Source organism: Centroberyx affinis, unplaced genomic scaffold (assembly GCF_046629955.1).
Source record: "Centroberyx affinis isolate AG114_WGS23_722 - 3 ecotype Tasmania unplaced genomic scaffold, CSIRO-AGI_Caff_v1 ptg000849l_1, whole genome shotgun sequence".
Taxonomy (NCBI): Eukaryota; Metazoa; Chordata; class Actinopteri; order Beryciformes; family Berycidae; genus Centroberyx; species Centroberyx affinis.
Window position 1 is genome coordinate 153,071 of NW_027279444.1, and position 21,801 is coordinate 174,871.

The 21,801-nt window shown below is 41.2% G+C and overlaps 1 protein-coding gene across 1 annotated transcript in view; it reads left to right on the top strand.

Moving 5' to 3' along the window:
* LOC139645362 (leucine-rich repeat flightless-interacting protein 2-like) overlaps nt 1-21,801 on the top strand; it is a 55,657-nt gene that overhangs the window by 26,554 nt on the left and 7,302 nt on the right. Inside the window, exons 3-7 of the mRNA XM_071521054.1 lie at nt 13,382-13,417; nt 13,767-13,892; nt 14,033-14,203; nt 15,117-15,209; nt 17,002-17,137. Of these exons, the coding sequence (XP_071377155.1) occupies nt 13,382-13,417; nt 13,767-13,892; nt 14,033-14,203; nt 15,117-15,209; nt 17,002-17,137 (562 nt within the window). The remainder of the gene's footprint in view (nt 1-13,381; nt 13,418-13,766; nt 13,893-14,032; nt 14,204-15,116; nt 15,210-17,001; nt 17,138-21,801) is intronic.

Below are 21,801 nucleotides of genomic sequence, written 5' to 3' on the forward strand. Positions count from 1 at the left end.
CTTTTTAGCAAAATTAAAGGGAAAATGACACCAAGAATACACAAATGTTGCTGTGATGTAGGACAGTTATGTCAGTAACACTGAACACACACAACTCTCTCCCAAACCCAGAAACCTCAGAACCAGACTCTAATCTGTGTTGTACAACTTTCTTTGGACTTTCTCCTTTGTCAGTGAATTATAGCAATAATAGAGGCTTTGTAGTTCTGTCACAAATCTCCCAGCAGCCCCGTCTGCTGCCAACATGGAGATGGAGGTCTTTTGGAGAATTAGCTGTGTACAAATAATGGTTCATAACAACCAGGATAGAAAAGGAGAGCTAGCTGAAAAGGCTTGTTGTGGTGTTGCTCTAGATCCATTCAGTAAGGTGGGGATGTGACTTTGACTAATTGGATAGCTTGGCTGGAACTACCTGTTGTAGCCTATAATTAGAATAAACATCCAAAGGAGCTTAATTGTTTGGCTGTTATGACTGATGTAAAACCCCAAAATGTGCCCTACTGCCCGGAAAATATCTGGGTTATCTTTTTCCCATTCATTCTTAACGAGGTCGCCTAATAGTTAGAGAAGCATCTTATAAGTAGTTGTAAATTTTAGGGCAGGGGAAGTGGATGAAACCCATTCTACCCTCCTTCAGCAGCTACTGTCAAGGTGCCTCTGAGCAAGGCACTGAACCCCCAGCCAGTCAGATAAAAGAGGCGGGTCGTAAAAGTTTTCACTACCGATAACGTCCGGTTCATACAAACTGTCAGTTATTTGTTAACATTTAACGTGAAAAGTATATGAAAAGTAATTAAGGACAAATGGGTTTAGTTCATTAAAAAAACTTTTAATAACTAGAATGTCACAATAAGTAGCAAATGTTGATGATGTCAGGAGAGGAGTCATATTTTGCCAGAGAAGCAGACATTTTTGTATTTGGGTAAAAGAACTGTTTAAGGAGAAGAATTTGTAGAAGAGTACAAGTCTAGAAGTTTGCACTTGGTATTTCTTTTGCTGTTATTTATTAGTATTGTAACTGTTACTTACTGGTAAATTATTGTAGTTGACTTAGGTTTTATTTATTGTTTATTTATTAATATATTGTTAAATTTCTTTGCATTTGAAATTTTAAAAAAACTCTTTAATGTTGTTTTTTTTGCTTTAAATTAAAAAAAAGTATCGTTTTAGCACCGGTATCTGAAAAATACGAAGCGATACCCATCCCTAGCTCCCAGGTGGGAAATCAGTAATCGAATCAGCATGAAGCAGAGCGCTGCAGAGAAAGAGCGTACATGCTCAGCAAATCTTCTCTGGGTAAATAAAAAGTTTGCACAACTGCTGACACAGTTAAGGGAGCCGGGAAATAAAACTTTCTTTTGTTTCTGGCTGTGGGAGACAGAGCGGATGTTCGTTAATAAAAACTTTTCTTAGCCACAGGCGAAACATGTGTGAGCGCAAAAGTGCTGTTTTAGTCTTTATTTCTGTACCCAGCAGGTTCTCTTGTAACACATGAATATTCAATCCAGTGCTGTTGTTTTGACCCTTGCAGGATGGGAAATGTGGTGTTAATGTGGAGAAACACTAGCACTAATTATACTGTACCACTGGTGTGAGATAGAGGCGACCAATCATCTCCACCAGGGACTCTATAATATATTGATGTTTAATAATGCGTCCCGTAACATCTTTTCAAAATGTCGGTTTGGATTTTAAATATTTTTGAGAAAAGTGTTTCCTCCATGGTAACGAGGCTGCCTCGAGGTTCGAATACCAAAGTATGAGCAAAGAGAACAGAGAGAATGCAAAGCCTCCTGACCCAGTATCACTATGTTTAGACCGGTTTATCAACCCTCTGCTAATAGAGTAGATTAACACACATTGTGCATTGTTTGACGGTGTTTTGTGTGTGTTTGTGTGTGTGTGTGTGTGTGTGTGTGTGTGTGTGTGTGTGTGTGTGTGTGTGCCCTCTCTCCCAGATCTCAGACGATGAGGAGCGGATGTCGGTGGGGAGTCGAGGCAGCCTCAGGGTGAGTGTCACCTCTTCTATCACACATACACACACACACACCTTCACAGTGACACACCCACCTACATAACACACATCGTTTGGAGTCCCGGTGTGTTGAAATTTCACTTTGAGGATGCCAGCAGCGAGACAAACTCAGTGAATGCTCTTCGTTGGAGTGGGAGTGTCCTAAGTCACGGGACATTTTTTACATGTTTAGGATGTTTTGGAAGGTGACTTCAAGCTTCTCTCGCACTTATTTAGTTAGTTTAGTTCATGTCAAGTTTCACAGAAGTCAGTAGAGTCTTTAGAGCAACTTAAATTCAATTCAACTAATTCAATAAGTGGATTTTCCGTAAAAACACAAAAACCTGAAAGCTTTGTTTCGTCCTGAAAAGGCTTTAAACACCCAGTCTTGAATAAATTAATTGAGACTTGATTGCCCGCTCATTAAAGCCGCATGAGGCACTTCAGTACCCAGAAATCATGTAATGCGACATGTTTTTACATTTTTGTCAGGGAACAAGTACAAAAAAGGGACAATGACAGGACAGAAGAAAAGGAACAGGAACTTTTAATGCTGTTGTTGCATTAAAGGACAATTCCTGTTGTTTTCAAGTGATATTAAGAAAGAGCAGTCGAGGAAACAGGTGAAACTGGGATGCATGGTTTTGTTCTGAGGTAACCAACACACATCTGCTCGATGGATCCACTTTTAAAGCTGCACTGGCAGCCCCAAACGGTAGCAAGAGGAAACTGTTTGAAAAATGTCAACTTAAATGCCCAGAAATCCTGTGCGGTGAGGTCAGTAAACGTCACACAGCTCGCTCATGTTTCGCAACCTGGCCGGTCTGTGATGCTTTATACCAAAGAAACCAAAGAGACGAGAGAGGAGAAGATCTAACGCTGGTGAACTACTGTTTAGGAGACAGTTTGGATTTCACTCTGAAACCTCCTGTGGGCGGTAGGGTTGTCGCAGTGGGCGGTGTTACCGGTGGCATAGATCTTGGAGTCCACACCAGTGTTATTAGCCCCACACCGGGAATACCGTTATTTTGTATTTTGTAAAATAAAAGCACATATTCAGAGCTTCCATGTTCAAGTCAGGTTACTAAATGATAAATGGACATACTAAAAACATACTGATCATTAATATCTGATCACTAATATGACAGATTAGGATGAATAGGATTAATTAATTGTCCTTACCTAGTGACAGTAATGTGTCCAGTACAATCCAGTGGTAGCCTAAAGAAGGACAATATGCCAGAATCTGACCTGCACTCACATTAACTCTCTGAGTGTTGAGCAGTGTTATAAATCTTAGATTAAAAACTGTTACGTTTACAAATGGCGTTAATACAGTTTGGAGAGGAATTTTAAGTTTCACTTTCATTGTAAATGGCACCACCGTGACACCTCTAGTGGGCGGAGAAGTGACCACACTGACACCAGAATTTTGTTTTGGCAAATAGAACGAATCTACAGAGACTCCATTAGGGGGGATGAGATGCTCTTGTACGTGAAAATCTTATCTAGTGCAGCTTTGAAATCCGTTTTTAGAAGTGTGTGGTCATCCGTGCAAAAATCAACCTCTTCCTAATTTCTTACAACATTGAATAGGCCTATAGCGGGTTTTACACAGGGTTTATCCCTTCAGTCTGCAGGACTCATCATTGACTGAATGTGTTGACTCTGCTGCCATAGAGTTCACAGGCTCTGCAGAGACATTGATGAGCAGGGCTGCTGGAACAACAGAGCTGGCATTTGACCCAGCTTCTTCCACCTCGTTATCATTAGTACGTGCAAATAAACTAAAACCTAAAAACACACACACACACACACACAACACAAACGTCACTCCCCTCTCTAACACAGATAGATAGCAGGTTCAGAAATGTGCTGACTCACCGGCTGTCCTGTGTCATCTTCCTTCGTAATCTTAAACCCCTGTTCAGTGTTATTGAATATTGAATGCGTAGAGTGATAGTGAGCTTCACGTGTGTCAGCATTCGCTAAAACTACGATGTACCCATATGGTTTTTTGAGGCCAATAACGATATTTGATGTTTTTTACCACCCACTTCGGACGATATCAATATGCTTTTTTGTAAGAATCTCAGTCCAAATGCAGGAGTGAAACAGGTGAAGCTTTTCAGTGACACCAGTAATACCTTCTTGACATAATTAAGTTGATTTTTAAACAAAAGACCATGAAAGTTTTATTCTGTTGCTAATTGGACAGTTGCATTAAATGATACACTTATAGAATAATAAAAATTACAATTCCACAATCAATATAGGCCGATTCCATTAACTGAAGCTGTAAAAGTTGTCTATACATGTACAATATCATCAAAGCAAATTCCTGGATGTTTATTGCACTTGGTGATTTAAGTGAAACTGACTTGCAACACAAAGTCTTCCAGAGATTCAAATTTTTTGTCTCATCCAAAAGCTGAAGAGGCTTGACTCCTTGACCTTTGACCTATCCTCACCCTGGGTTTGAATAGACATTGGCGTGTAACAGATGCAAGCCTGTCTGTTGTCAAATGTTTATGTAGAATGATGCGTATAGTCTACTGTTTGAACTTTGTCTTGATTTCTGTGCTTTCACTGAGAAGCCAGGTCAGAGGATTTTCTCCCCCCCGGGGCGATGAGACAGACAAAGCCTTTTCACACTCTCGTTCCCTGGTTTTAAGCTGCACTAGGCAAGACTTTTGTGTAAAAACACACCTGTCTTATCGGCCTAAATCACAAAGTGGAGCTGCAACAAAAAGAACGTCCCATTGAGACGCCCTAGATTCGCCCTATTTGCCCAAGTCGAACTCTGGTGTCAGGTGTAGACATTTCTAGGCAAATCCAAACATGAGAGCAAAGATTGAAAAATCCATCTGTCTCCTGGTGAAAAGATTGAAAAATACAAACTGTCTCCTGGTAAAAAGTTTGAAAAATACAAACTGTCTCCTGGTGAAAAGTCTGAAAAATACAATGTGTCTCCTGTTGAAAAGTCTGAAAAATACAAACTGTCTCCTGGTGAAAAGTCTGAAAAATACAAACTGTCTCCTGTTGAAAAGTCTGAAAAATACAAACTGTCTCCTGGTAAAAAGTCTGAAAAATACAAACTGTTTCCTGGTGAAAAGTTTGAAAAATACAAACTGTCTCCTGGTGAAAAGATTGAAAAATACAATGTGTCTCCTGGTGAAGAGTTTGAAAAATACAAACTGTCTCCTGGTGAAAAGATTGAAAAATACAAACTGTCTCCTGGTGAAAGGTTTGAAAAATACAAACTGTCCTAGTCTGAATATGTGGAATTGTACAGGTGCATGCTGGCTCAGTAAACCCTGGATAAATAAAGGGTAAAAAAAATAGTTTCATATTTTCCTAACAGTGGACATGAAGAGATTTTTTTGCCAACAAAGCCCACCCACTTGCTTCTGCTGCATGAATACTTGCTGACAGCGAGGGGAACGGGACAGGAAAGTCAGGATGTCACATGTGTTGTTGCTGCATTTTTCCTGCCATAGGATGCCACTGTGCTGTGGACGAATGTCTGAAATGTAGGCAGGCGTGTCTTCGTTTTGGATTCTTCCTCCTCCCATGCTGACATACTTCACTGACTCACTCACTTCATCACTGAGTTTGTGTCATTTCCTCATTCATCTCATGTCTTTCTGCCTGTCTGTCTGTGTGTTTCCACCTGTATCTCTTGTTTCTCCTCTTTGCTTTTTCTGTCTTCTTTTTTTCTCTCTATTCTCTGCTTCTCCTGGTTTCCTTGTCTTCTATCTTTTTCTTTCTTTCTCCCTCTTCTTCCCTCCTCTTCTCCTCGCTCTCTGTCATCTCTCTCTCTTTCTGTTAAATTCCATCTCTCTCTCTCTGTCTTTGTTCCTCCCTCTTCATCCCCCTCTCTCTCTCTCTCTCATCTTCACTCCATAGGGAACCTACACTTCGGACCTGCACTGCAGCACCAGCAGTCTTCCTTCTCTCAGACACCATAACTCCACTCAGAACGGACGGGTGTGTCCCCCTCTCATGTCACTCCATCCCCCCCCCCCCCCTCCCCTCCTCCTCCTCCTGACCCTCCATCCTTCCTTCACCGCTTGAGCCAGGCACTTCCAACCCCAACCGCTCAGTCTAAGCCAACTGTCTAGATTCACTAAGATTGCATTTGCATTTAAATTTTGCCTCCGTTGAAGAGTGTAGAGTTTGCGATTTATCCACTAAGAAATCAAGTTGTGGTGCAAACAAGCCCTTGAAAATAGCGCTGAGCAAGCAAACAGCCACTTCATCACCAACTGCAACTGCAAATTACTGCTTCAGCTGTCAGACGAATGCACCAAGGCTGCACCTTTCCACCCTAAAGTCCTTTTTATATATATAATTGGAGCGTTCTCTGTTCTGATGTCAGATTTTAGATGGAAAACCCCCTCCGTTGCTTCCTGACTTGCTGACAATGATATCTGTGTCTTGCAGCGATGATAGCAGATGTTCTGAATGGACAGTTTGGGGGAGTTGGTGTTACGAAGTTTTAGTGAATTGGCCGCAATGTCAGTTTTCATGGCCTCGCCTACAAATCACAATTAAGAGGGCAAAATAATGAGATTTACATGTAATTTACGTACAGTATGTATGACTGTGACATGCTTTATTTTATGGCCAGCAGCTTTCCACTCATTGAGCAAAGTTAGTGAACATGGACTGTCTGATTTGGTCATTTTGGTGATGTAGCGCACACTCTTCCCTGCACATGCCTTTAGTGAATCTGGACCTGAATTTGTGAAACCCTCCCTCCCTGACCATAGGTAGATTCCCTAGTCAGTTGATGTAAAAGTGAGCGATGTCTGCGCTCTAAAGTAAAGTCCTATGATTTGGGACGATTGTCTCAGGTGTGTGGGCTCAAAAATCATAGACAAAAAGAAGCCAACAAGAACTTGCACACTGATAAAAAAAAAAAAAGGCAGAAATCCAAAAGAGTCCAGCTGTTGCAAAAAAGAGACTGACATATTTACATAAGGTACAAAAGTGACAAAAAGGTGCAAAGTGCACAACAGAAAACATTTTGTTCAGTAGACCATCATCAACTCTCTTTAGGATTTCTTCTGTTTTTATCAGTGTGAGTTCTTCTTTTCTTTTTTCTTTTGTAATAAATAGAATAAGACACATCAGTTTGGTCCTTTCAAACTGCTATTCCTCTAATTCCCGCCCAGTTCTCCCTCTTTTCCAAACTTGTCCCATCATCCTCTTTTTCCCTCTTCTCTACCAACTTTCCCTGCTTGGTAAAATCATCATTATCAAAGCACTTTTTTTTCCTTTTCTTTCCTTACTGTACCTTCTCCAGTATCCATTTTAAGTTATTTTTTCTATCATTGTGACATATGTACAGGTAGGATATGAATACTAGGGCCTAGCTCTTAATATTGAGTGGAACATAATAAAACTGTGTGTTGTGTACATACAGAACTTTTATTTTTTCTTCCTCTGCGTCTGTAGCCCTCCATGCTCTATAGCGACGGCCCTCGCTCCCACAGCCACAGGGTTGGTCTCTCTCTCATCACCACATGCTGTTATCTAGACTCTAATGTTGAGTGGATCAATAGATTAGTAGATACTGTCGATATAGATAGATCTAGACTAGTAGATGGACAGATGGATGGATGGATAGAAGTGGAGTAGATGTGTAAATGTGTGTATATGATGTATAGATGTGTGTGTGTGTGGGTGATGGATGGATAGATGGATAAATAAATGGATGGATTGATTGATGGATGATGGATTGATTACTAAATGGATGGATGGATGTTTAGACATTTAGATAACTAAATAGATAGATGGATGAATTGATTATTAGGAGAGATATGGATGGAGAGATAGCTAAAAGGATGGATGGATGGATAAATGTGTGGGTAATGGATGGATGATAGATGGATGGGTGGATAGATGCATGGGTTGCTAAAAGGAAGGATGGATAGATGGATAAATCCATGGATGATAAATGCTTAGATAGATGGATAGATAGATGGATGGACATAAAGTAGATTTATAAAAAGATTGGAATTTTGACTCTTGGAGTTTGATCCGATGGATGGATGGATGGATGGATAGATAGATGGATGGATGGATGGATGGATGGATGGATGAAGGATAGACAGAAAGACTGAAAGGTTGTGCTGCTAAAGAGAAAGTTGCAGAGCAGATTTGGATAAATTGATGAGTGCATCTTGGATTAGCATCACCTGTGATCTGTGTAGCGTTGTATATCCACACTGTGTTTCCTAGTCATTGTCATTCATAGGCATGTGAGCATGACTGAGGTGAGGTGTGTCGACCTCTGACCTTCTGACAGCTGTGAAGCTGCTGTCACTGTTTCCTTTCATCAGTGAGCGCTGGATATATTGACCCAGTCAATGGGTGAATACTTCTCTTAAAGGAACATAACGTGTTTTTGGAAGATCGGGCCACTCTCCAACCAAAATCATACCGGACCTACCGCGAACATGTGTTTCTGGAAGATCATTGGCTCCGGTGCTCCATGCTAACACTTTAGCACACACTAGCAAGCCTACTATCACTCAACATAGTGTATGCTAAAGTGTTACCATGGAGCCCATCATCCATGTTAACACTTAAAGGATAAGGCCGGTGTTTTTTAATGCATCGCTTACTGTCAACAAATCCTACGAAAATAACAAAATCAGCAATGATTAATAATCCGGCTGTAAACACTTTGCGATCTCAGGAAAGTAGTTCCGTAGCACTGAAAATAGTCCCCGGCGTAATGAAGAATTTGTTCCCATTTGAATTTGATTTGGTAATAACTACAACAGTCTGACTTTTTCGTGGTAACAGTTAGCGATTTTTAAAATTGAAACTATGTCTTTGTGAGCTGTATTTCAAGGTTTTTAGCTTACAAGTGGAGCCAATGACTTCCGGGTTGACGGCTAAAAACGGTACGTGGGAAGTCAGAAAGTAACGGGAGCAGAGCAAACGCATTGTTGATTTTGTTATTTTCATAGGATTTGTTGACAGTAAGCACTGCATTAAAAAACACCGGCCTTATCATTTAAGCATGGATGATATGTTCCATGCTAACACTTCAATATAGTGTATGCTAAAGTGCTCACCAGAGCTAATGATCTACCAGGGACATGTGGATTATTTTGGTGTCTGTGTTCTCATCACTCAGAAGCTAAGTTGACCAACAGGCCAATCTCCCAGAAACTTGTTGTATTCCTTTAACATCCCATGTTAAATCCCATTGTGGCCGTCTGCTAGACTGGATGTTATTGTTCATATTTCATAGCTGGGTGTTGTGCATACTGTATGTGGCCTGCGATCATCTTGGCATTCCTGCTTCAGATGTGTACTATAGTAAATGTATTACTGTGTGATTTGAGTTTAGTCATCATTACCGAGCATGTGAAAGCCGTTGTGCAAGGTGTCTCTGTTTAGCCTCCTGTAGCACAACATGCTGTTCACTTCCTGCTTCCTGTGGGTAAATTGGCACACAATCACCAGGAACTGCTGCAGGGGGCAGCCAATCAAAAAGCACATACCAGTTGCCTCGAGGAGAAAACTGTGTGTGTGTGTGTACGCATACATAAAAGCATGTTTTTGCATATATCGGTGTATGAGCTAAAAGCTGATGTGTTGTGTGTGTGTTGGTGTACATACATACTGTATGTGCTTACATGTATGTGTTCTGTTGTGTGCATGCACTTGCTTCTGTGTGAATGCATGCCGTCGCATATAGCAGCGTGTACGAGCTGATGGCTGATGCTTCATATGAATGTGTGTGTGTGTGTGTGTGTGTGTGCGTACGTATATGTATTTTGTGTGTGTGTGTGTGGCTCTTCCCTCCACAGGGCTCTGTGTGTGAGGAGGCTGTTTTCTCCAGCAGCAGACGTTTTAGCGGCTCCAGTGCCCGCGGTGTAAGAAGCCCCTGTAACCTCCATACCCCGCTCTCCCCTCCCCCAAATACCCCTCCAACTCCCCCAAAAATACCCGGGGGGGGGGGGGGGGGGGGTTTGCTTGGCATGCTCACTGCAGCATCTACTGTGTGCATGGAGGATTTACTGTCACCTACACTGCAAAAAAAAAGCATCTTAGCAGGTCATTTAGTTCAGGGATTAGACTTAAATTTGTGTTTTTGTTGATATGAGTGAAAAAATCAGCCAATGGGAAGAGAGAATTTCACTTCTTGCCACTGCAATCTGACATGTTTCAGGAATTGTGTTGAATTATGATCATCATTATCTTGATACTGGTTTAGAAATCATTATAAATTTAAGATATTGTGATTTATTTTTCTAGTGAAACTGCATTGGCAGCAAATGAAATGATCTCACCCCATTCGCCAAATTCCATTTATTTGAAGAAAAGCAACATTTTAAGATTCAATACCAGATTAACTGGCTTGTCAAGATGATGTTTTTTGCTGTGTAGAAGAAAAGAAAGAACAGTGGACTGCATTGTCATTGGAAACTACTGTAGATAACCCATGATTTTATTTTATCCTAATAAGGTGAAATATGAGTCTATTCTACAGTGTGGTGACAGCATAGACAGGCAAATATGAAAACATCAACATGACTAACATAATGACAGGATAAGAAAAGTTTAGATTTGGCTTAATATGGAGCAACAAGCACAGACCCTGTACAGACCCATGGCGCACTTAAATCACTTAATCACTTCAATACCACAGGTTACCTAACGTTAAAATTTATAGGGCAGTGGAAGAATATGTATTTAAATTAACGGCAGAGAGTGTGTGGGAGCAACACTTGGCTAGTGCGACATGTTTATCGGTTAAATTACCTATTCCACCAACGTCACATACCACAGGTGATAACGTGACCAGCAGAAGATGTGGATGTCTGTAAATTGACGGCAAAGAGTTCAGGCTCAATGTGTGAGATTCAATATGACATCAGTGTATGACACTTAATAAGGTTATCTCTTAGTCAAAGACGCCCTCTAGAGGCCATCTCACAAAGCGACATCTCACTAAGCGTTAACTGACTGACTGACTGCATGACCTGAATTTGCGCCGTGGGAATAAATTGTTCCTCTACTGATAGCTACCGGTAGCAGATCGGCCCTTAAAATCAGAAAAAAATATTGAATTGATTTCCTAACCGCTGTAGTTGGTTTATCTGCTACCATTTATTAACATAAAAACATGTATGAAAGTGAATGCAGATCCCATGACAGTGCTGTCCACTCCTCTGTTTGTCCCTCGTCCCGTCAGCAGCCGCTGTGCAGAGCAGCTCAGTGTGTTTTTAAGATGTTGAACTCACTCAGGATGGCAGGAGAGGCTCGGTGTGTCACGCTGGTCGTCTTGCTGTGAACTTCCTTGTCTGTGTGTTTTCCAGCACCGTGTAAAGCAGCTGGTCACTGTGAGACTTGAGGAAAGGGAAAGTTAATTAAAAGTGAATTGTGGTTGGAAAAACACTGTATGTACTGTAGGGAGTCTATAGAGCATGGAGTATATATGTGTGTGTGTCTGAGTTTAGTGTGTGTGTGTGTGTGTGTGTGTGTGTGTGTGAGTGTGTGATGGGGACTGATGAGTAGCATGGATGACTAAACAGTGAACTGCCCCTTTATTTTCCTTCCTCTTACCCTCTTATTTTCTCTGCTTGCTGAATGTTTTTTTAATTTCTAACTTTATAAATTGCTAACAGCTAACAACACTGACACTGTCTTCTCTTTTTTCTCTCAATCTTCCTCTTTCTCTGTTTTTGCCCATTCCTTCCCTCCTTCCTTCCTTCCTTCCTTCCTTCCTTCCTTCCTTATTTCCCTTCCCATTCTTGCTTTATTTCATCTGTCTTTCTTTCTTTCTTTCTTTCTTTATTTGTTCCTCCCTCTTTTTCATTCTTTTTCCTCTTCTCTCCTCCCTCCCTTCCTCCCTTTCTCCTTCCTTTCCCTCCTCCCTCCCTCCTTCCCTTCCTTCCGTCCTCCATCCCTCCCTCCCTCCCCTCCCTTACTTCGCTTCCCTTCATTCCTCTTTCTTTCTTTCTTTCTTCCTCCCTCTTTTTCTTTCTTCTCTTCCCTCCCTCCCTCTCTCCTCCCTCCCTCCTTCCCTTCCCTCCTTCTCTTCCCTCCTTCCTCCCTCCCTTCCCTCCTTTCTGCCTCCCTTCCTTCCTCTCTCCCTTCCTCCCTCACTTCCTCCCTCCCTCACTTCCTTCCTTCCTTCCTGCAGCCTTCAGACTACAGTGGTTTTCTGGGCTCCAGCTCTCGGGCCTCCTCCAGGGCCAGTTCGGCTCGAGCCAGCCCAGTGGTGAGCACTCTTCCTCGGTCACTCCTCTCACCCACAGCCCCTGCTTTCAGGCCTCATCACCCCCAAACTTGTGTTCTTTAATTTACTGTTTTCTTGTGATTCATATTCATATTAATAACACTAATAGGAATACTATTCTCCCACTATATGTTTCTAAGAGAATTGGAAAAGGGAGCCTCCAAGGTGTTGTTGTTATCCATAGCTGTTCAGCCTCTTACGCCCCCCAGTGGCCGTTTTTCACACTTGCAGCAGTAGAGGAAGCTTCCTAAGAAAAGGTTCAGGCAGTTGAAAGTGAGTGGCAGGTGGAGTGATTGATTTGAACGGGTGACACTGACAGTGTTTCCATGCACGGAGTAACCCGGCTACTGGCTACACTCCAGTTTGGGTCTTATTTGGGTTAAAGCTCCAGTGCAATGAGGATTGCAGTTCTCAGTTTCATGGTGTAATTTAACAAAGGAGCTGCTAATGTAAAGTTACACTAATTATTATAACTGTCAGCATTGTGGAAATTTGAAAATCTCTCTGGTTGTCAACAGAATCAAATCAGGTGTTAATCAGGTGATAATAGCTAAAATCTCTGTCCCATCTAACCATCAAAAACTGAACAAAATGATGCTCACTATGTTAGAAATCAACATCAAACTTTTCCTGACTTTTCATTGTACTGGATCTTTAAGCTGTTGATATGTTAATGAGCTGAACCGGTTTCTTCTGACCTGGTTAGGATGTTTACAGGCGTCCAGAGTTAAAAAATGCATGTAAACACAGCCGGTGCCTGCAGTGGATAACACTAACTGAGGAAAGAGAGTGAGCATGGACTGGAAAAAAAAAGGCTTCTGTGTTATTTTATTCAAACATTAAAAGCTTGAGGATGTATTCCTAGATGTTCCTGTCTTGCAGCGTCCATTTTGTGTGTGTAATTGTGAGTTTGTGTTAAATGCATTCGTATTTTTTGTCAAGACGGGCATCATCTGAGCCTCTTTTGATGGAAAGTCATCAGAGTAATGCACAGAACAGTGCCTGTCTTTCCCAAGTGTCTCTTTGTTAATAGAGTATCAATCAGTCAGTCAATCAATTAATCAATCAGCTAATCAAGTCTATGTTTTCGTTTTCAGGTGGAGGAGAGGCCTGACAGGGATTTCGTGGATAAAGTAAGCAAATCTCCTTCACTTCATGGACTGCAAATTGATACTGCAGTATGGATAGCAGCATGAATTTACTCTCAGCCATTCATATTTACACAACATTTAGTGTTACTTTACCTGCATTTCCAAGGGTGAAAAAATGTCAAAAACACTTTAACTCAGTCAGGAACATGAATAAAACATTTATTAGTAATACCCGTTATTGTCCCATAGTGTGTAATAGGTGAATCTTGGGTAAACTATAATTCAGTGGATTCAAATAATAGAGCATTTAAAAGGTGTGAGTGTGTGTGATAAGAGCTGTTTGACCGCTGTAATGCTGTGTGATGATTGGTTGGTTCGGTCTTCCTCTCAGGGCTCCAGGACGGCGTCGACGCTGTCGGCCGCCACGCTCGCCTCGCTGGGCGGGGCTTCGTCCCGCAGAGGAAGCTGTGACACGTCCTTCTCAGTGGAGACAGAGGCTTCCATCAGAGAAATAAAGGTGTTATTGTACTACCTATACTTCTACTACTTCTTTACCTTCATTCGTCTCATATAACAGTGCAGTATTCCCTGAAAACTGTACGATTAATGTAAAAACACCCAATAAAAACTGCCAGCTGACTCTTGTCTTCCTGGCAGGATTCCCTGGCGGAGTCGGAGGAGAAGTACCGGAAGGCCATGGTGTCGAACGCCCAGCTGCACAACGAGAAGTCCAACCTGATGTACCAGGTGGACACGCTGAAGGAGGCGCTCATCGAGATGGAGGAGTCGCTGTGGGAGGCGCGGCGCGAGTACGACGGCAAGACCAAGGTCAGGGGTCAAAGGGCTCGGCCTGTCAGGTCGCTCAAGTATAACTATATAATCAGAAAACAAACGGGACAAAGGTGTACTTGTTTTTCTGACAGTGTAGAACATTGAATGTATACAGTATCTACAGTGAATCTCTGTTGTCGTCTAAAACCTGAAGAGGCAAACATGTAACCTTAGTATATGTTCTCACTCCTGAGGCTTAGATAGATGCAGAGAAAAGTTTGTCTGCACAGCTACAGTTACTTAAAGCAAGTTTCAAGTTAAACCTTGAAGCGAACGACGCGTTTTGCATCCATACTGCATCAGGTTCGCTCATTAACTGCATTATAATTTTCTAGATATACTTTTTGATGTGATGTATGAAAAGTATACAAGTTATCTAAAAAAAAAAGCATATAGAGAGACTATATTAAAGATTAACTTGAGTAGAAAAGTTCTGTTTCCTATGAGTGAAACTTATTTTGAAAGCCAGATCTCGCTCTGAACAACTCTCATTCAGTTTAATTTATTTTATCAAGATGTGACTAATGTCACAATGAGACGTTTTGGCTTGCTGCCTTCTTCAGTAGCTGTTCAGTCTCTATTCCCATAAGTGCCAACAGTAATTATGCTGTGAGCTGGTAGCTGAATATCATTGTGAATTCAGTTTTGGGTTATCTAGGTCTTTCAGCCTATATGTATGTCTGTTACATTGACAGAAGTCTTTATATATATGTATGAAAGTTTCAATCCAGAATCCAGTATATCTATATATTTGATGTTACTTACTCAATATTTGAAAAGCATAGACAATTTAATTATCTGTCAATGTTATTATTTTGTAAGTAAGGGGCTAAAGATAGCTGAAAATGGTGGAGATCATATTTTGAAATGAAACTTAATACGTTGTCCACTCTCATTTCTGTCCCTGCAGGAGTATGAGAGGGAGAGACACGCCCACAGTGTGCTGCAGTTCCAGTTCAAAGAGATGAGAGAGACTCTGAAACAGAGTGAAGAACTGCTGACCGTGAGTCCTGCCGACCTCCCAGAGTCAAACACACTAACAGCAGCACTAACACTCAGCTAGGTCATGCTGGGGCTGCACAGTTAACTGGAAAATAAATCAAATTGACACAAAAATCACCACTACTGTTTCAGATTTGGGTTTGTAGCAGTGTAAATCTTTATATTATTTATATTCAAGCAGAACAAATCGTAAACATTGTCATCTTATTTTCCCCCTATTCCTTTTTTGACCAATAATAATGAAGAAAAAAAATAGGTCCACATGTATTGCACTTCAGATCATAATATTCAGCAACGAAAAACAAAATCACAACAGCTTTTTGTCACTTTTGTGAAGCCCTAGTTCACACAGCTCATACTAAAACACTCACATGATCAAGTCTCTATCTGTACTGACTTCTGCTGCTTCTCCAGCTTCCTACTCTTTTGCTTGCTGATTTTTCCCTCCTGTCCTCTGTCCGTCTTTCCTTCCTTCCTCCTTCCTTGCTTCCTCTCTTCTCCGGGTCATCTCCTGCGGCCAGGAGGTCAGTCAGCTCCGTCTGAAAAGCGACAGCTGTGCCAGGGAGATCGCTGACCTGCAGGAAACCTTGGAGTGGAAGGAGAAGAAGATCGGGGTACGAGGCTGCAACTCTAAACTACTTCGCAGATTAGGGTTTCAGTTTGCAGATTGGAACAAGCATTTCTCCACCCATTGATGTTTAACTCAACCAATCAGATTATTTCTCTAGTTCTGCCTCTGAGAAATGTTTGTAGAACTAAAACTCCAATCTGCAACTACTTTGCTAACTTCCTAATCTCAGCACTTATGGTTTCTATCTTAACATGCTCCTAACTTTACAACACATTTCCACTATAACTTCTCTTTCCTTTTTGCTGCTCTTTCTCTTTCACCAACGTGACTGTTTCCTTCCTCCCTTCCTTCTCTCCTAACCGCTGCCTCCCCCCTCTGCCGCTCGGCCGTCACTCAGGCCTTAGAGAGGCAGAGGGAAATCTCCGACATTGTGCGGATCGAGCGCGACCGACTCAGGGATGAGGTGGTCCGGCTCAGAGATTTGCTCAAGGTACAGAGTACTAAGTGTGTTTTAGGGCCAAGGTCACTGCCCTAGGAAACAAACTGCAGTAACTATGCATGTGTATCGTAATTGAATGGCAATACATCACCCATATATTTCTAAACACATTTAGGAGACACTCTTCATCATTGAAGTGTGGCGTTCTATTATGCAAACTGTCAAGTTGCTGCTTAAATCATAAATTATTCAACAAAAAAGCCACAATATTTATGTTGTTAAATAAATTATGATTTAAGCTTAGTCATCAACTGCATGTGCTTTCCCCTGGTGTTTTGCTACTGTCACAGTTGATTGGGACTTAAGCACTGTGAACATATACTATAGGCTATGTCATAAATTTGCTATTTTCTTTCTCTCAACATCAGCTGAGCGGTTGCCGGGGGAACCACTGTACACATACACCACAGACACCGGGGGGTCGAATCACTGAATGACAAAACTAATCAGAAAGAAAATGATCTAATCACAACAACACCCGCCTCTAGTGATGCTTTCACTATAGGCAAAATATAAGAAAGTTCCCAGACTCTTTGGGTCAGAGAGTCACAGAGTCTGGTTTGGATCAGGCTCACAAAACAGATTATTTTTCAACAACTGACAGTAGCAAAAATGGGCCAGGTGTGATGGGTGCCTCCAATTTGTGTTTCCATTTTATAATGTATTAAATGCATTTTGATCACATAGTGCCTTACTCACTTTTCTTTCATCTCTCCCAAACAGAAACACGGCATAGTGCTTTCTCCTGAGGTCACCACCAATGGGGAGACAGTAAAGGATGAGCCTGACGACCACAGTGCAGATTCTGCCTCCCGATTGGCTCAGGAGCCACCTCATGGTGGCGGAGAGAGCATGCTCGGTAAGAACCACGATTAATTACTCTCATATTCATGTATACCTGTGTATAACTAACATAGTGTATTTCATCAGCACATAAAGGGGTTTGTTCCAAAATGAGATATCCACAATTTGAAACTTAAAGCCTGCTCTCATAAAATAATTGATAGCAAAAGACTAGAGCATTTTTTAAGTGTAATAGGTAACTTAAGTTCTTAAACTTAAGTTGACAACACTTTCACAGAATTGATTGATATTTGATGATGAACCTCAGATAATGTTGTTGTTTTTTTTAAAATATAACATTTTGGAATACAACTATTTTTTTGTTCATGTTTAAATGTGACTGACAACTTTGTGCAACTTTGTAATTTTGTTTCCTAAGGTTTCAATTTCTATGTGAACAATTGATGATTTGTGTCAATTTAGACTTTAACCTAGGTTGGATGTTTTGAAATTCCACGCACCTCTAATTAACACTTCTTTCAATGTCAACATCATCCTCCAGAAGATTAAAATCAACATTGTCCTTTCTCATCAAGTTCTCATTTCTGATTTCTCCAATTCTCCTGTGATCAAGACCTTGATTCATCTCTCGTCGAGTCAGCTCTGGGTTAATTCCCACCAAGGCAATCATACATTTTTACAATAAATTTCATTTTTCTACTTGTCCATCTCTAACTAATGAACTGTGCTTGGTCCTCCAATTTTCTCCCCATGGTCTTCCAGGGAAAGCACGGGAGCGGCTGCATTATGGCGGGGGCAAGACAGCAGAGGGCAGTAAAGTTCCAAAGGAGCACATTCTATATCACCCACAGAGGAAGTATAAAAGGTCCCAGTCACTGAACATCATCTCCCTTACTGAACACACTAAACCGGATACATCAAAACAAATAAAGGCACTGGAGAAACAGGCAAGAGAAAGAACAGACAGAATGGAAAAGCATCTAATCAGAAATGAGGAAAAGGAAAAACATCCAGTTAGATATGAGGGCATAAGAAAACAACCCAGAAACAAAGGAAGTGCAAAGGATCCAATCAAATATGAAGGAAGTAAGAAATATCAAAGCAGGCGTGATGGAAACCTTCTGCCCAGAAATGAAGGAATTAAAAAACACCCAATCATAAATGACAGAACTGAAAGACCTTCAGTCAGGAAGGAAGAAACACAAAACACCCAGCCAGCCCCTGCCGTACAGCTTTGTGAAGCGAAACCTGCAATCACCAGATCAATTGATGATGACCTAGTTTTGAAAGGCAGAGCCAAACCTGAGAAACGCTCAGAAGAAAAGGAGCTTGAATTCTGCGCAGCATCACGCCAAGAAGCCATCATGATGGAGGTGGAACAATCATATGACAACAAAAATAACAGAATTCAAGCAAATCTAAGAGGAACTCCAGTAGTGTGTCAGCCTGAATGTCTAAGCCAGGCAAAGAGGAACAAAATCGAGCGAAAATGTGAGGAGGCAGTTAGGCCTATTAGCAGAGCTTCTAGCAGCCATTGCATTGAAAAAGTACACAAAACAGGGCTTGTTACACCTCGGCCTGCAAAGGACATCATCCTCGATAACAAAGCAATATTATCTGGTAAACAGAACATTCTGAATGAACAGAAACAAAGAGAACATGTTGCAGTGGTGGGAGAAACTGAGACTTCATCTTGTGACAAGGCAGTTACGCTAAAGCGAGCAGCCACTATCGATCAGAGTTTCCAGACTGAAGAGAAAATTGCAAGGCACTTCACAACAAAAGCAAAGAAAGAGGATGCCTGTGGTGACAAGGAAGTGGTTCCTGTTCTTTCAGCTTTGTGTGCAGAAGAACAGAAAAGTAATGAGCTTGTCACACCAGAATCTGCCAAGAATGTAATTTTTGATGATGAAGTTATGGTTAAGTGTGGGACCTTCAGTAGTCAAAGCCCAGAAAACAACATTGTGTTGGGTGACAAGCTAGCTGTGATTGACAGTGGAGGCTCTGATAGTCAAAGTCATGAAGACGAAAAAACGAAACATCCCACAGCTATGGCAAAGAATGAGACAATTTCAGATGATTATGATGTTGTGCCAAGCAATAGGACATTTGCTGCTCAAAGTCTCCAGAACCAACAACAGAGAAGTGTACAGAATCCTGCAGATGTGCAAGACAAAGATTCTTTCTTTCATGACCAGGATGTTTTTAGTTCTGCAGCATCTGGAGAATCAAGCCTTGAAAATGAAGAGAAAACCACAGAGCTTGGTACATCTATGCCAGTGCAGGAGGCAATCTTTGATGACAGGTCAGGTACGCCTGAGGAATTTAAGGACCAGATGATTCATAAATGTGATGAGGAATCAGGGCAAGAAGCTGTCCAGATTTCACAGCATCAAGACAGAAGTCAAGACAATGCATTGGAACATCAAGAATGTAAAGACCAAGTAAAGATACCAATGTCAACAACTGTTTCATCCTTTGTCCCTGATGAGGTTTGGAACAATTGGGATGGTTTGGAAAAGATTATTCAGAGCATGGTGAGAGGGTTTATGGAAAATCAGCATGTTGCCACTGAAATGTCAAGAATCCTTCCCCAAATCCCTGGCTCTGTCCACCAGTGGGTATCGGATTTGGCGGAGATGCAGAGGAATCCCACAGAAAATGTGTCTGATCAGATGCAGAACAAACCCTCACATGATGTGAAGGATGATCAGCAGGATATATTTAGTGATCAGGCTGAGGTTGATGATGCATTAAAAGGAAATGCAGCGGATATTAAACTGACTACAGGGGGTGAAATAGCAATCAAGAACTCACCAGAAAAGAGTGGAACCCGCCCACATCAGCTCCTGCAGGAATTACTCAGAGATCCTTTACATGTGGAACAGAGTGCTATTGGAAATCTGCCAATAACTAACTCTGCAATAACAAAAGACTCAAACATAGACAGAGAGATGTTGAATTTACCAACAATGGCGATAGGTCCTCAAACGTATGACCTTCCCCAGGACTCATTTGGTTCCACCGGTACAGTTCAGAAGAAGATTCAGGATAGTCAAGCAAGCAATGACCAAGAAACACCAGGGAATACCTTGGGTTTCACGTCCACCACTGAAGTAAAAATCAAATCCTCCCCAGCAGAACCGTTAGGGGCTTGTTGTGTTGAATTTATGGGGGGCTGTGATGTTGAAAGAGATGAACTTGGTAATCAGCAAAATCAGTGTGATCCAGTGATGACGAACAATTCCGATCTTGTTTTCGTCGACTGCTACTTTACTGAAACAATAGGGTCCAGGTTGGATCAGGGTTTGCTGGAAGCATCCACTAATCCCAAAAAGGATAAAAGGAGCAGTGTTTTTACGACAAGTGATACCATCACAGAAGATGTCTTTAAACCAAACGAACAAGTGATCCCTGATTCATTGAAGATCTGTCCCAGAGGTCAAAACCACCTGGAGATTGTTCCATACGATCCAAACGAGACACAGTGTACAAGCCATCAAGCATTAACGGCGCCTTCACATGATGCCGGTAAAAGTTCACACAAGGCCAGACGACATATCGAAATGATTGCTGATGAAATCAAGGAGATGGCTGTTCCTGAATTGGTGATGATGGGCCTCCCTGTTTCTGGAAGACAAGAAGGGATAATTATGGAAGAGCGACAGAGTGCAGCGGACGTGACAACAGACGAGTCACCGGGACGAAATAATGAGGCTGAGCAGCCATCCGTAACATCAGTTGGAGACATGGACAGCTGCGAGGAAGCCAACGTACTTGCCGAAAAGGAGAAAGAACAACCGACAGCACAACAAGAGCAACCAATAGCACGAGAACAACGAGTAGCAGAGGTTGTCGTTAAAGACGTGGAAATCCCTCCAGTGGCAACCAGTGTAAAACACCGCAGCGGAAGAAAAGGATTTCGTTTGGACAGTAGAAAAGACAAGGGCAAAAATGACTGTAAGATTTCTTAGTTTTACAAAAGTTAACTTTCTCTTAAATCTGAAGCAGAAGGTTTGCAACAATAATGAAGCAAACTACAACTGTAATTGTTGTTTTTAGCAGTGTTCAAGTTGATTATCAGTGAATTTATTTTAACTTTGTCGTCACTGTAAATTGTTTGGCATGTGTGTTTTTCATGTGTCCTGTACATAAAAGTACAAGAATTACAGGATTGATTTTGCCAAGAGTAAATATGTTGTGACTTTTATTCTGTTTGTTCCTTTGTTATCACTATTACTGTATATTGAAATTATTTTGTAAACAGAGACTGCTTGTCACAATAATTTGAATTCCATATCAAAGTTGCAGGAAATTCCACACAGATCTTACACTGAAAATTCTGTCTGTCAGTCAGAAAATGAAGCCTGAAGCCTGTTTTCAGTGTTTTTTTGTGAATAATTGTTTGCAGGTTCCTGTTAGTATTGTTACTGCTTTGAATATGAATTGAATCACTTTGTCTATAAGCTGTAATAAGAACAAACTGTATGAAGCATTCAAATTTGAGAGAAATTGTTTCAGTTCTCGTTGCCTTGCACTAGTATTTCCAACAAATGTAAAAGGAAGCTGGTGCCAGTTTCTCAGAAAAAAACACCAATGTAAAGAAGGATTTATTAGCTCAATAGGATAGACTTCTTATCTTTACACTTGACACTTTATGACTCATGTTTTAGCATTTATAAATTAATTAAAAACTTGTACTTTCATATCAGTTATTAA